Genomic DNA, 17052 nt, shown 5'->3' on the forward strand with positions numbered 1-17052 from the left:
AGGGTATGGCAATTTTAAGATTGATCTCATAACAGTAAAAATATAAAATAGAAACTGAACCTAATTGGCTAAGTACAGAAGTTAATGGAGACCTTTCGTAAATGCGCCATTCAAAATTCAGAGCCATAGAGTTAGTTAGTTTTTAGTATGTACCTTAATGTTCCTTTCTGACATCGATCTTATATAAAGTAGACCTATATTTTAACGTGGAAATAGAACAATATGCCTAGATATATCACCACAAAGAATCAAACTCAAATTTCTCAAATTCTAAGGATACAACTTTGCCAATGTTTACTAAAAATAAAATAAATTTAGATTTAAAATAATTCATATGGAAACCCTGATTCGTAGAACACGACACTTGAAGTCTGAATGGCGAAGGCGAGGCTTATCCGTAAAGGGATGAATTCAAAGGATCTTTCGTGGAAGTACGTACCTCAGAATCTTTTAATTAACCAAATTTATGTTAATCGATATCAAGTGGATGCAATTTTTCTTTACTCTCTTTTTGAAACATCCCACCCTTTTGCTCTTCCGTCTTTCATCCGACGTTATCGGTGGAAACGTGATCGGGTGAACCGTTTTCAGAAGAGCAACAAGGGTACGGCAAATTGAAACTGAAGACCATTGACTTTCAAACTATATAAACAAAGATGGAAAACCTAGAATGCTTCCTATGTAGATAAGGTCAGACCTGTTCAATTGTTATAATAATATTAACCTTAAAAATGAACATGCTTCTCCTTAGTTATCAAAATCCGTTACAAATAGATGAATGAAATACTGATTTTACAAGATTGAAGGTGTATTCAATAACAAGAACCACCATCTGTATTGCTTTTTTGCCAGCATCAGTATTAAGCATAACCGAACTTTTTTGCTTAAAATTAAATTTATTTATGTGAATCTACAAATACACGCAAGATATGACTTACATTTCTGTGATACACTCGTTTGCGAATAGAAAACTTTTCATATCTCATCTAAAAATGAAATATGATATATTTTACAATTAAATATGTGTCTAATGATGCTCTTAGATATACTGTATTTTTTTTTAGCTCATACCACTTGGTGTAAAATATACATAATTTCTTTAATTAATATGTTTCCATATATAACAGATAGAAGAGATTAAGCTGAAACAGAAACTTTTCCCATTTTTGCTGATAGAAAACCAGGAAATTTCAATATTTTCTACATCAATACTAATTGTATCTGTTTATGACGAAATTCCACGTTCTTATACTAAAATCTACTTGATTTTTATTCGAGGCTTAGTACTGTACCGAGAATCAAACCTGGGGATCTGGGGATAGAAAGCGCGTAAATTAATAACTTGGCTACTAAAAACCATCTCGCATTTAGAAAATTACTAGCTAAAATGCCCAATCTTCGCGTGGAAAGGATAGGTTTAAGACCTATGGAAAATTTTTTAAAGGTATATTTAAACCTCCATCCTTCACCTTAGGATGCGTGTTTGTATTAAAAGAAAATCATAAAAGTCCAACTCGAACCAAGCGCTATTCACATTTAAACTTAATTTTAAACGGTTCAACCATTTTTTCACTTCCTCATTTTATGAATGCAAAGTGCGAAATTAAAATATTAGATGATTGCTCCCTTCCCATCTTTCGACGCAAAATTGCGAAAACTTTGAATATACGTATATACAGGGTGGTTCAGTAATGTTGGACAGCCCTGAATAAATCGAAAACTAGAAGAGATATTAGCAAGAGTTTGGTGGATGCAGATACTTGTGGAAGGGGGACGTCTTTTGAGGTACAACACAATGTTACCAGGTCAACAGTGTTGCCAGCTCAGTACAAAGTTGCCAGCTCAGTGTTGCCAGCTCAGTACAGAACACTGCATAATAATTCCTTCGCCCTCCAAACTACAGGAACGAGTAATGAAAATGATACGCCCAACAAAATGTAAGAACTACACGGGTCTAATCGTCAAATCAATTATGCAGTGTTGCAAACCCCGCACACCTTTGGTGTATCTCGAAAACGGTTAGAGATATCGCTTTCGAACAAACGCTATTAGGATTCCTGAATCTTCCATAGACTTTCTATGGTGTTTCCAGCATTATGTCATATGGGCACTTTTCCTCCTATAGCAACTGCAAAATTTTCAAATTTTTCCCCCTTTACTGTGGCAACCCTGTTACTCGCTGGATGCTGTGCGTTCTTCGGTTTACTCTTTCGGTTACTCCTTTTCATTCCGTAGTATTATTTTTCTGGCCTTTTTGCTAGTTTTGCTCTACGGACACTTTAATTTCTTGATCTTTGAAGCTTTATAACTTCCTTATTTGGCAACACTGACAGGTGCGGTTTCGCTTGTTGGTATTCACATTCTGTACTAATTCTTTTGATGGCATAAACTTCTATATGTTCCATTTAAAAAAATACAACTTTGTACTGAGCTGGCAACACTGTTGACCTGGTAACATTGTGTTGTACCTCAAAAGACGTCCCCCTTCCACAAGTATCCGGATCCACCACACTCTTTCTAATATCTCTTCTGGTTTTCGATTTATTCAGGGCTGTCCAACATTACTGAACCACCCTGTATATATATATATATATATATATATATATATATATATATGAACAAACTCCATGGCTCTGGATAAGTAGAGTAACAAATAAAACACAGTTCTGACCAGAGCAGAATGAAATATATTAAAAACTATACTTACAATGTTACAGTTTCAAGGACCTAACGTCCTCTTCATCAGACACAAACACTGAGATAAGACATGTGACAGCAGATCTTATATACATGAGAAAGTGAAAGGCCACGCCCCTTCTTCTCTCTCATTGGTCGGAGGGAACCAATGAGGATAAAGTTACTTACGCGCAAACAGAAAAATATAATGAGCCCTTTCACTTTTTCTAACAGTTCCTTAATGAGATGACATACAAAGAAAGTAAATAACAAATAGAAAATATTAAATAAGAAAAAAATTATATATATATAACTAAATATATAAATATATAAATTTAAATAATTAAATAAATAAATATTAATAGCTTATATGCACTTTTCTTGTTCCTTTTCTATCCCATCCAACAATTTCTCCCATTGCTCGTGTATATTCATACCGCTTGTCCAATTCCTTAGGTTCTCCTCTTGTTCTCTCTTTATTCTTCTAGCCTCTTTCCACTTTCTAATAATCTTCCTCTTCTCTCTCTCTAAACCCCTAGCTCCCTCCCAGTCTATTTTATGTCCCGTTTCCTTCACATGTTTGTATATAGCATTATTATCCCTTTTCAGTCTAACATCATCCTTATGTTGTTTTAATCTGTCCATAAGCCTTTTCCCCGTCTCCCCTATGTATTTCATGTCACACTCACTACACTTCACTTCATATATCACTCCTTCTTCCTGCTCCTCTATATGATTTTCCTTCCTTTTCCTTTTCTTCCTTATGCACTTCAACAAAGTTTCTCCTCCTTTTCTATAAGTCTTCACACCACCTTTTCTTAATAACTTCTTCAGCACTTCGGTCTTTTCGCCTATGCTCTGAATGCCGTACCACTTCTTGTCTTCCTCTTCTTTCCTATCCATATTATCTTCTTTTCTCTTTCTCCTAAACTGCTCTATCCTATATCCATTATTGTTTAATTGTTTGTAGAATTTTTCCAAATCTTTTTTCTTTCCCTCTTCCTCGCTGTTGATGTTTTCTATCTTCCTTTCCATGTTCCTAATGAAATTCTTCTTAGTTGCTTTGTCTACATCACTTCTCCAGTGGCAATAAATACCTGCCCAACACGGTTTCTGATACCAACTAGTAGTCACTTTCTCACCTTGCTTCTCTATCTTCATATCCATGAAATTGATAGAGTTATTTTCTTCAACTTCTAATTCTAACCTTATGCCTTTCTCTTGGTCTTCTATACTTTCAACATATTTCTCCAGTTGATTTCTATTCCCTGTCCATATGCCTAAACAATCATCAACATACCTGCAAAAGAACAGTAACTTTCCTCCTGCTTGTTCTGTCACTTTTTTCTCCCACTTGTTCATTACTATTTCCGCTAGAACTGGACTCAGCTTGGATCCAATGCTTAAACCTTCTTTTATCTTCACTAGTCTTTCTCCAATTATGCAATAGCTATTTTCCCACAAAGTCTTAAGCGCTCTTATAACTTTCTCTTTTTTCCACTGACTTATAACTTTCCCTTCCATCTCCTCTTCTATTGCCTTTATGACATAATCCCTTCTTATACTGGTGAACATGGCTTTAACATCTACACTAAACATTAACACCTTCTCCTGATTCCACTTAATCTCATCTATCCTCTTCCTCAATTCTTCCGTGTTCTTCACTCTGCATGTCTTTTGTCCTTGTCTGATTTCGTCCATTATCTCTCTTAATTTCTCCTCTAGTGGTTCAAAATAGTTACCTCTGCAGTCCAGTACTGGTCTTAGCTTCACGTCCTTCTTATGTATTTTCGGAAAACCTTTCATGACAGGAATCCTTCCTTTTTCGTTGATCATCTTTTTAATCCCCGCCTTTTTCCCTTCTTGTATTATCTTTTTCAACACTTCATCTTTCATGTCCTTGTTACCGACTTCCTCATATGTCTGATCACATAACTCCTCTAGCTTCTCCTGGTACCATCCTTTCTCCATTACTACCAACGCGCCTCCTTTGTCCGCCTGTTCCACTACGATATCCTTTCTTTTCCTTAATCTTTTCAGTCCTTCCTTCTCTTCTTTCCTTAAGTTACTCTCCTTCTTGTTCATATTCTGCCTAACAATCGACAATGCTTTTTTCCTTATTCTCTCTCTCTCGTCCTTATCTTTTATGTCTACAATGGCTTGTTCTACTGTGTACACCAATTCCTTCTTGTCCACTTCTTCCTCTTTAACCTTAAATTTATGTCCTAGACTTAAGCACTTCTCCTCTTCTTCCGATAAAACTATGTCACCTATCACTACCACTCTGTTCCTATTATCCTTTTCTTCTCTCCAACCACAAAGAAAGGATTAGTGTGTGAATCAGTGAGGTTCAAGAAACTAATTAAGAAAATTGAAAAAGAAGTTATCTGGGACGTCATAAGGAAAAGAAGTAAGGAAGTGAAAACAAGTGAGGAAGTGTCTAACCAACTTATGGAACATATAAAGGACGGTGTTAGTATTTTTATGAGAGAAGCAGTGATAAGAGATCTAAGAGAATGGGAAAGGAGTTTTGAAGAAAAAGTTAATACCAGATTAGCCAACAAAGGAAGATTGTTAGGTTGGAGAGAAGAAAAGGATAATAGGAACAGAGTGGTAGTGATAGGTGACATAGTTTTATCGGAAGAAGAGGAGAAGTGCTTAAGTCTAGGACATAAATTTAAGGTTAAAGAGGAAGAAGTGGACAAGAAGGAATTGGTGTACACAGTAGAACAAGCCATTGTAGACATAAAAGATAAGGACGAGAGAGAGAGAATAAGGAAAAAAGCATTGTCGATTGTTAGGCAGAATATGAACAAGAAGGAGAGTAACTTAAGGAAAGAAGAGAAGGAAGGACTGAAAAGATTAAGGAAAAGAAAGGATATCGTAGTGGAACAGGCGGACAAAGGAGGCGCGTTGGTAGTAATGGAGAAAGGATGGTACCAGGAGAAGCTAGAGGAGTTATGTGATCAGACATATGAGGAAGTCGGTAACAAGGACATGAAAGATGAAGTGTTGAAAAAGATAATACAAGAAGGGAAAAAGGCGGGGATTAAAAAGATGATCAACGAAAAAGGAAGGATTCCTGTCATGAAAGGTTTTCCGAAAATACATAAGAAGGACGTGAAGCTAAGACCAGTACTGGACTGCAGAGGTAACTATTTTGAACCACTAGAGGAGAAATTAAGAGAGATAATGGACGAAATCAGACAAGGACAAAAGACATGCAGAGTGAAGAACACGGAAGAATTGAGGAAGAGGATAGATGAGATTAAGTGGAATCAGGAGAAGGTGTTAATGTTTAGTGTAGATGTTAAAGCCATGTTCACCAGTATAAGAAGGGATTATGTCATAAAGGCAATAGAAGAGGAGATGGAAGGGAAAGTTATAAGTCAGTGGAAAAAAGAGAAAGTTATAAGAGCGCTTAAGACTTTGTGGGAAAATAGCTATTGCATAATTGGAGAAAGACTAGTGAAGATAAAAGAAGGTTTAAGCATTGGATCCAAGCTGAGTCCAGTTCTAGCGGAAATAGTAATGAACAAGTGGGAGAAAAAAGTGACAGAACAAGCAGGAGGAAAGTTACTGTTCTTTTGCAGGTATGTTGATGATTGTTTAGGCATATGGACAGGGAATAGAAATCAACTGGAGAAATATGTTGAAAGTATAGAAGACCAAGAGAAAGGCATAAGGTTAGAATTAGAAGTTGAAGAAAATAACTCTATCAATTTCATGGATATGAAGATAGAGAAGCAAGGTGAGAAAGTGACTACTAGTTGGTATCAGAAACCGTGTTGGGCAGGTATTTATTGCCACTGGAGAAGTGATGTAGACAAAGCAACTAAGAAGAATTTCATTAGGAACATGGAAAGGAAGATAGAAAACATCAACAGCGAGGAAGAGGGAAAGAAAAAAGATTTGGAAAAATTCTACAAACAATTAAACAATAATGGATATAGGATAGAGCAGTTTAGGAGAAAGAGAAAAGAAGATAATATGGATAGGAAAGAAGAGGAAGACAAGAAGTGGTACGGCATTCAGAGCATAGGCGAAAAGACCGAAGTGCTGAAGAAGTTATTAAGAAAAGGTGGTGTGAAGACTTATAGAAAAGGAGGAGAAACTTTGTTGAAGTGCATAAGGAAGAAAAGGAAAAGGAAGGAAAATCATATAGAGGAGCAGGAAGAAGGAGTGATATATGAAGTGAAGTGTAGTGAGTGTGACATGAAATACATAGGGGAGACGGGGAAAAGGCTTATGGACAGATTAAAACAACATAAGGATGATGTTAGACTGAAAAGGGATAATAATGCTATATACAAACATGTGAAGGAAACGGGACATAAAATAGACTGGGAGGGAGCTAGGGGTTTAGAGAGAGAGAAGAGGAAGATTATTAGAAAGTGGAAAGAGGCTAGAAGAATAAAGAGAGAACAAGAGGAGAACCTAAGGAATTGGACAAGCGGTATGAATATACACGAGCAATGGGAGAAATTGTTGGATGGGATAGAAAAGGAACAAGAAAAGTGCATATAAGCTATTAATATTTATTTATTTAATTATTTAAATTTATATATTTATATATTTAGTTATATATATATATTTTTTTTCTTATTTAATATTTTCTATTTGTTATTTACTTTCTTTGTATGTCATCTCATTAAGGAACTGTTAGAAAAAGTGAAAGGGCTCATTATATTTTTCTGTTTGCGCGTAAGTAACTTTATCCTCATTGGTTCCCTCCGACCAATGAGAGAGAAGAAGGGGCGTGGCCTTTCACTTTCTCATGTATATAAGATCTGCTGTCACATGTCTTATCTCAGTGTTTGTGTCTGATGAAGAGGACGTTAGGTCCTTGAAACTGTAACATTGTAAGTATAGTTTTTAATATATTTCATTCTGCTCTGGTCAGAACTGTGTTTTATTTGTTATATATATATATGAATACAATAAATCTATGAGCTTTATGCAGAGTTGTTTTGACGTATGATTAGAGTCATACTAAAGGCCTGACTACTGCAGAAAACATGTTAGTAGAACTCTCTAGTATAGCATGCGTCTAAACGACTTTGCATAAGTCCCTACTTTCTGACTTTCATCTATCTACCTTTAGGAGGATTAGAAAACTGATTTTAGAAATCAGAGTGTATAAAATGACGCATATTGATATGTTAAACCATTGTTTGATGGACTTGTTTGTTCTATATGTAATAGGAGAAAATTCGTTTCTATTACTCTAGCTGTACAATAGATCCTTCGCCTCTACCGGTATTTTATAATTAGCGAAGTCAAACATAGAACCTGTATCACTACTTGATATCAAATTACAGTTCTTCGTTTCTCCACAATTGTGAAACTAAGACACTCTGTAGCCAATGACGCGTATATTCTCTAGTTTTAAACTTCTAAACTATGCTATGCTCAAGTATCGGAAGTCTTGTAGAAGGTGTATACCTGTTCGTCTGTCTGTTTGCCTGTTCGTGCGTCCGCTTGTCTCTACGTATCAGAGCAAAAACAATAAGAAATAACTTATCGAAATCTGGTATTTTGAAATCGATTCAGCGTCAAAGAATAGATTCCATCTTTCCTGTTAACTCTTTATTCAAACCGGAAGAGGTAGAAACCAACCATTCATGTTTCAACGTTGGTCACCATACAAAAAAAAAAAAAAAAAAAAAAAAAAAAGGTAGCAGATAAAGACAATCAATTATTCGATTAAAAGTTTTAATAATGGATTCAATCTCCACTCTAATCTCTCTACTGAAACAGGAAGTGGTAGAAATCGACCACTTCCGGTTTCAATATTAATTTTAATAAACGAAGAAACGGTAAAAGATAGCAAGAACTGGCATTTTGATAAGGATTCAGCGTCTCAATCCCAAAAATAAATTCCTTCTCTCTTATCATTCTATAAATCTTAATAACTAAAAAAAGGTACAGATAATTACACTAAGCTTTTTCGCTCTCATTTACGAACTCATGGTGCAGCTCTTCTCATCCCGTTAAAAATATAATTTCCGGAAACACAGTGCCACATGCTCACTTATATTGAATAAAGAGTTTAAATACAAAATTTTATCTCCCAAACATGTTTCTGACCTTAAGAAATTCCGAAATATGATTATATTATTATAATCTTTGCAACTCCACAATTATTTCTTCCCGCTTTTTCCTTCTTTTCTATGGAAAATATTTTTAAAAAGCTGAAAATGAAATAATTCAGCTTTACGTCGCATGTTTATGCTGCGTAGGTTAAAGGAGACAGTAATGATGAGAATGAATGGAACGGTGGAATGAAGAAAGTAGGAAGAAACGGAAGGACTCCGAGAAAACCCAAACCATGGTATTTGTGTACCACAAAGAAGAAGAAATCATGGATGACTGACTGACTAAAACAGCCAAACCAAACCACTTAAGCTAGAAACTTCAAATTTGGATTATACATAGGATTAGTGGCTTAAGGTACCAGTAAGGAAGAAGTTTTGGAAATTATGTATGGAAGAGGGTATAGGATGGCAATTGTTATATTAAAATGTCCATATCTTGGATTATATTAAGATTAAAAGCATGAAGTTTGATATTTGGACTTATGAGTTAAAATAGTTAAAGGCGTGTACTTTCTCTAGAAGGGAGGGAAAAAGGAGGAAGAAAAACGCTAGGGGTTGGAATTGGCCATATCACGAAATCCATTAAGTCTATAGAAACGAAATTTGGTCTTTAATTTTTCTTTGAAATAATTGAAGGAAACATGTTTAAGCGTTTTGATATTCTCCCGGGAAGAGAAGAAAAATGCGGAAAGAAAAAGAGTAGGGTTGGAAATATTATAATAAGATGGTCAGATTTCGAAGTCCTTTAAGTTAGAGACACGTTAGAAAGAAAAATATTAGTGTTATACTCCTTATTCAATGCAAGTGGACATGTGCCATACCGTTTTGGGATTCCGTTTTTAATAGGAGAAGGAGGGCAATTTCTACCTTTGATCATTGTTAGAGTTTGAGCTGATATGAGTTTCTATCATTTCACTTCGATCGAAATGCATACTATAAGGGGCAAAAGTGTTTTGAATATTCGCAGATAACAAAGTCATAAATGTGTTCTTCTCGTGCGAAGAACGTCTATTTTAGCTAATTTATTTATAAAATATGAACACTTTGAAGAGAATCCAGTCCCAAGACTAAACTATTCCGTATGGATATTCCATTTGAATTGACATTGCTACGCCACATCTTAGGGTTGTTATTGAAGTATTTATTTGTAAAATATGAACAAAATCACCTTAGCAAGTTTTTATAAAATGACCTAAAACACAACTCTATAAATAAACTACACCTTGTGGATAAATTCAGAAAACTAAAAACTACTTACGATACACTAAAATATGTTAACAAAATATTTGTACCGTGTCCTGCGAAAATGAACTAAGCGCCACTTTCATACTTTTAAGAAAATTACGTATAAAGGTTGATGTCCAGCATTAATGTAGCCGTATTCAAAAGTGAAATTATGTTTCTCTTTTTGGAAATTTGTTGGTTTTCCTCTCTTTTCGATTGTGCAAAACTTTCTAATGCTTATCAGGAACCAATCATCGCATTTACGTGGATTTTCAAAGTTTGGCGCTTAGTTCACTTTTGCATAGCACGGTACATTTATTTATAGACTTTGAACAAAATCGACCGACTGGTTTTAGAGAAATCTGTCTTAAAAAAAAAAACTCACCCTCAAGAATAAGCTACCTCCATTGTGGATTTTAAAACTGAGGAATCACTTCAAAGTGTAGTGTTATAAATGAAATATATATTTATGAAATATGAATAAAATCGCATGAAATGTCTTTTTTAAATGGTTGATTGGAAAAATTCCTTACAAGAGCAGATTATCTCTTGGGGGCTTTTCAATAAAAATGGCTAATGCTATATTATAGGTTGGTTACTGGTAAATTGATATATGAAATAAATAAGCAAAATCGTTAGAAGCGTATTCAAGAAAATCTCAAATTTCGATTTTAACCCTCCAGTAAGCTACCGTACGCTTATTTTTATGGTTACAAAGAAAATTCCAAAAATTCCCCAGGTATAAAAGACCTCTGGGGGAGTATATATATATACCAGAACAAGCGAACGGGCAGACGAAAAGACAGATAGCAAGCGAGGCAAAAGTTCTTTCTTTTTACATATAGGCAGGGGTAAAATTGGGACTGAAAAGGTGGGGGACCCACAACGTCACGTTCTTCCCTCTGCCTATCTTTGCCCATTGTGAGTTGCTTAGAAAGTGTGGGAACGAAAAGAATATTTTCTGGAAGCGGAGGGACGGCGTCCCTCTCGTTCCCCTTACTTTTACCCCTGCATATAGGGTCCATGAAACATGTAAATCTGTTGAAATCTAGTTTTTTCTCAATCATCACAATATTTCCTTCTTTTCCATCATCGCTCGAAAGTAATAAACAATAAAAAAATCAATCACTCATTCAATTCCAGATCACTCGAACTTGAAGTTTTACTCAAATGTTCTTCAGCCTAATCTTAAAACATAATTTTTGGTAATTTTTGAGTATAGAGAATTGTCCGATAAATAATTTGTAATCATTTCGAGATTGTATCCATTCTGATATCACTGCCAAAGATGATCATCAAGGAAAATACACTTTGTACTTTTTTTTTTAAACTTTGAGTGACAATAGAAGGTAAGCTAATATGGTGGTAATTAAAGTATCTGTTAATCCGTTCGTTCGTTCTATGTATATATTTTCACTCTGCTACGGGTCATGCTGTTCAACGCATCTGCACCAAATTTGAAACTTAAGTTGTTCATAAGATTCTCAAGCGTGTTCCAAATTATCTTCCCATTCCCAAAAGTAAGGATAAGTTACTGAAGGGTCATAGAAAATCAATTTCTCTCAAACTTATGTTTCCAGTTTCAACCAAAGAACTACCTCGTGGCTAAGCGTATGTGCCTTTGGCGTGGGAGACTCGGATTCGATTCCCGATGGAAGCTCATGTGGTTTCTGATTCCACGTTAATCAATAGGTCCACGTTTCATATAACCTAGCGGCTGAAAAGGACACTAAACTCAAAATCCAATACAGCCAAATGACCTTAGGCTATATGAAATTTAATGAAAGAATAAATAAATGCCTCTAAAGATTTAGTTTATTTTTCATATATCAATATCTAATTTATAACCCTGTATTATGATATATTAATAAGTCATTTTCCTGGAAAATATCTATGAGTGGAAGATTACTCTTTGGAGTAAGTTCTTTTCGGAAGATTTTTTTTTTCAGAAGTGACAGTTGATTTTGTTCATTTTTCATATTTAAACATTACACTAATAAGCTTACAATATGGTGTTACTCATTTGATCTAAAACAAAGCCTTTACGAAGGATAGTTTGTCCTTGGGAGTGTTTTTATCGGACGATTGTCTTATAAATGACTCCGTCAATGTTGTTCATATTTCATAAATAACCTAACAATAGGGCATACAGCATGATTAATTTGTTTTGTAAAATCTACGAGGGGTAGTTTTAATTGTGGGCACTTTTTCGATTTTCTTGAAAAGCAACTAAGGCGATTTTGCTTATATTGCATAAATAAACATTTAATTGAAAACTTTATAATGTTGTGAATTACTTGTTACGAAAATATCCACAAAGGGTGTTTTACTCTTGTGGAATGTTCCCTCTCAAATGATTTTCCCAAATCCGACTAAAGCGATTGTGTTCATATTTCTTAATTAAATATTTCATTAATAATATTATAATACTGCATAAATCACTCCCATGAAGGTATCCACGAGATTAGTTTAGTCATGGGTGTGAATTTTCTTTATAAATTGTTCCTGCCAATTTTCTCAAACACTCTTATGTGATTTTGGGTATAGTTTCCACCAGTCGTTCTTTCAGAAAAAAAAAAGTTTCAGGAGGGGGGGGGGGCACGCTTAGTATTCCGAGGGACACTGCTGGTACTATTCTATTTATTATTATATTATAGACGTATTATTTTGGTCTTCTCCAGAGGACATTCTCAGAACTCCGAGGGGCAGTGCTCCCCAAAATCATGTCTGGAAGAAACACTGGTTTCCACCAGAAAAAAATTCATTAATAAAATAATGTATGACCAAAATCATTTGTTATGGAAAAACATACAAGGGGTAGCTTACTTTCGGAGATGAAATATTTCAATAACGTCTTATAATTTTGTTCATATTTCAAAAGGACATACTTCATTAATAACTTCAGTACAACATGATTTAGTTTAAGCAAATGGGAAAAATGGAATGAAATCTTTCAGTTTAGTGTTTTACGATTGTGCCAGTTAGGCCAAGGAAGACTATGATTATTCAGGTGAATGATGATGGACTAATTGGTGGAATGAGTATGTGAGAAGAAAGAGGAGTACCCCGAAAAAATCCACGAACACGATGTTGTTCACCACAAACTTACGTGACCGAGGATCGAATCAGGAACCCTACGCACCAGAAGTATGTGTTCTATGGAACCTTTAGCCGTCTTTCAGGTCCTATCTAAGTAGTTCTCGTAAAATCATCCTATAATTCTACTTCAAAATGCCCAAAAATTGTTTGTTTATTGAAGTTTAGCGTCTCTTGTCATCATCGAGATTATATGAGACATGGAGCTCGCAATACGTCCAATGCTCTCTCACCTGATGTGTCATGGAAATGTGTCATGGAATCCAGCTTTCGAATGTCCACAGAACGTCCGTTTCCAAAAATTTTACGTTCCATCACCACTGATGATTTCATAGGATAGCTTGCGGGGAATTCCTCCCGAACTAAGAACCCCCACTCTCACCCGCGAGTCCGTAACTTCAATCGTGCTCAATGCACATTATCAGTTGTTTTGCAATACTTTTCACCACTCGTATATTGAAATTCCCCGGGGAAAATCTGAAATCATCAATATCCATAACTATTCCGACATCACAGGATCGACAACCCTTGGACGTTCTGTGCCGTGTTCATTTGCGAGGCATGTGTGTCAAGTCGAGGATTCGAGACATATGACTGAAGGTCAGAGAAATTAAACAAGAAGATATACAATGTTACAAATGTCTTAATCAGATCATTTAATTTAAAAAAAAAATGTGCGGTATATGTCGCTGATATAGGTGTGAAAAAAATCTTGACGCTCATCCCTTTGAATTCGTGTTATTCTTTCAGATGGGAACAAGGTTATGTAAAACACGTTTAGGGTGGAAATTTGTAATGAAAATAATTGATAAAATACATTGTACAACTTTAGCTTTTATTACTTAAATCTGATTTAAACTACTCATTGAATAAAACATTACGTTCGTTGTAAAAATTATTAACACGTAACAGTTTCGCCAACTACCCAGTTTGGCTTCAACAAACACTATGAATACACAAGTAGTGTCAGAATTAATATCTAAGAGACAACGAAAAAATTGCTTTACAGTAAGTAACCAATCAGGATTCAGAGATTTTTTTCGTTGTCTCTTATAGATTAAATATGTCACTACATGTGTATTCATAGTGTCTGTTGAAGCTAAGTGGGTAGTTGGCGAAACTGTTACAAGTTAATATTTTTTTTCAGTAAACGTATTGTTTTGCTCAGCGAATAAATCTGTTACTTGTAACAAGTTGACCTTTATGTAGCCGTGTTACATATTAGTGACATTAGTGTTAACAATCTAGTTCTTTTCTTTATTTTGTATCTCGAATGTGAATCATGTCCAAACAAAAAGAGTTTAATATTATCATTACAGCTGTGTGAATATGACGTCATAAAGAGAGCACCAATAACCTGAGCAAAATGATTAAATAAACCTTTGGTATATACTTCTAACTCTGACCAAATAACAGCCTAGTAAAGAGAAAATAGTACATATACATGCGAAAGGAATCCAGAAATGTATATGATCAAAGTGTTCTTGAACGAAACCTTAAATATCTAATTTTAAGCGAGATGAGAAAAAAATAAAACCGTACCAAATACCAAAGAGAAAAAGAAAAGAAAAAATAACCTTTGTTCAGATAGCTAGCAACCTATTAAGGGCATTTTGGAGGAAAATTTTAACCTAAGCATTGTAGTCATTAAGATCGCATTAAGACATTTTAATTTACCTCTAATTCTAGATACATGTTTTTGCTAATATTTTTGTTAACTGTGCATTTACTGCTGGGGGAAATCGTGCGCCAATAATGTAATAATCTCGAGTGTAATGTCAGGGTTCGCAGGACTTTCATGACTGGCTGCATTTTTAAGGGGAAAAGTGTTTTCCTCCCATTTGGGCTACTTATAATCGCCTCTCCCTCGTTCTTTTCCCATCGTCTTCCAATGCGCAAAAAGAATTAATTTTCAGTACATCACGAATAAGATATTACGTACTTTACAATTGTTCAAAAGGTACATACTCAGTAATAACTTATCGCTTATGAATTAAAAGAAATAGTCCCATGTTTTGGGAAGTTGGTTGAAATATACTCTGTTTCTTTTCTATCTTCAAAATGATGTAACTAACTGAAACTATGATTGAAGTAACTATAATGTTTATCACCGCAGAAACAAAACCTCTCAGTTAGATTCTACCGTGTTCCAAGTCAATCTAGTATGGATTGTTACCATATTATTTTTATTATTCTCCCGTTTTTTCATTGATCCCCAAGAAATTATTCAATGTAAATATTCATATTTATAATACGAGTAACTTTGTAATAATCTTTTAGTCATGTAATATTTTCATGGTAGAGACCATTTCACCGAGGAGGAAGAATTGAGCATTAATAATAACAGAACAAGAACAAAAAATGTTACAATAAACAATGTTTGACAGCAATACTTCAGGGGCATGTGACTATTTTTCTAAAGTTAAACAAGACCATGTGTCATTCTGCACGATCAAGTGCCATAATGCCATTATATTCAGTGTGAATTTGGAGCTCAAAGGAACCATTATATAATCTTCATAGCTATCCCTATCTCCTTGTATTATAGTTGCAGGTAAGAACAGTGAGTGAGTCATGAGGTAATTGAGGATTTGATGTAATAAGGGCGTAAGCGAGTTTCCGCCCTTTTTACATCAAACGCATTTGTGGCTTTTGCCATGCTTGTTTAGCCTCCTGGTAACATTTAAATTGAATATCGGAATAAAATGCTGCATATTGCATTGTTTTATGTAAGCAAAAAACACTACTTAAATTTTCACATAGTTTCTCTCCAACTGCATGTTTCAGACTTACACCCTTATTGCACCAAACTCCTCAATTGGGTAGTTACTGAAATTAAGGTATGGTGAACTCTAGGTTAAAAAGCAATAATAACTCTGATAATAACCTATGTCTTTATCTTGCTAAGCCAATAATTCTGCGGGCGGGGGGAAGGGGATGGTCGGATGAATCAAAATCAAAATTCTCTTTCCTCCAAAAGTTTTATATATATATATATAAGTGCCACATGTTTTAATACATTTGACTAAAATCTAGGGGACGCGCCCCCCATGTTTACGACGCCCATGCTTCAGCCATCGTTCTTATCGCTTAAACTCTCAACCCTCTTTTGTCATGAAACATTATTATTATTAAGCTAAATCCAAACCTGTTCACATGTCAGTAGTAGTTCGTAATTTATTTGCTATGTATACTTACATTACTCTATTAAACAATGACATTATTCCTAGTGCTAATTATTCTAAGGAACGAACGTTGCAGTAACTGATAGACAGAGTAAAAGAAAAGGAAATGCATATTAGATTAGTTCATATGTTCACTGTACTACTCTTTTTTGGCGTTGGGGCACGGTGACTCAGTGGTAGAGCGTTCACCTCCGGTGCTTGGGGTTGGTGGTTCGTGATCCGTGTGGACTTTGTGGTGGACAAACACCGTGATCGTGGGTTTTCTTGGGGTTCTCCCGTTTCCTCCCACTTTCTTCATTTCACTCATCTCTCATCATCACCGTCTCCTTTAGCCTAACCGGCATAAGCGTGGGACGTAAAACTTAGATATTTCATTGCATTTTTCTTTTTCAGCGTTCATAGAGGAAGACGGTTTGGCCTCTTTCCAGTCATATTTCTCTGATGAGGCTAGAGCTTTTAAAAGACGTACATTTCTGTATACATTTGTGAACAGTTCATCTGTATTACTAAAGTTGATTTTACACAATCAATGGGCACCATGAACTTTTCAGCACCCCAAAAGTTGTTTATCATTCAAAATGCCCGCTCGACCAAAGCATTTGTTCTCGGCAAACAAAGAACAAACTCAACAAACATCTCAAGATTAGGAACATTTATATCATCTTTCTTCAAGTCCTGGAATATGGTTAGCCATCTTCGTTCTGATGAAAGCTTCTGGTTTGTCCACACTGACAAAACAGTCTCTGCAAGATATGAGTTCAGCACAGTTCGTT

At 35.2% G+C, this 17052-nt stretch overlaps 2 protein-coding genes across 2 annotated transcripts; one reads left to right on the top strand and one right to left on the bottom strand.

Moving 5' to 3' along the window:
- Positions 1-235: 235 nt before the first annotated feature.
- On the bottom strand, positions 236-4761 carry LOC145675182 (uncharacterized). The gene is made up of 2 exons (XM_081745550.1): positions 3774-4761; positions 236-297 (listed from the first exon to the last, which is right to left on the bottom strand). Exons 1-2 carry the CDS (start codon positions 4759-4761, stop codon positions 236-238), a joined length of 1050 nt encoding a protein of 349 aa, XP_081601676.1.
- A 366-nt stretch (positions 4762-5127) lies between these two features.
- LOC145675183 (uncharacterized) lies at positions 5128-16821 on the top strand. The gene is made up of 2 exons (XM_081745552.1): positions 5128-6472; positions 16673-16821. The coding sequence occupies exons 1-2, from the start codon at positions 5128-5130 to the stop codon at positions 16819-16821; spliced, it is 1494 nt and encodes a 497-aa protein (XP_081601678.1).
- Positions 16822-17052: the final 231 nt, after the last annotated feature.

This window comes from Thermobia domestica, chromosome 18, assembly GCF_964235325.1.
Source record: "Thermobia domestica chromosome 18, izTheDome1.hap1.1, whole genome shotgun sequence".
NCBI lineage: Eukaryota > Metazoa > Arthropoda > Insecta > Zygentoma > Lepismatidae > Thermobia > Thermobia domestica.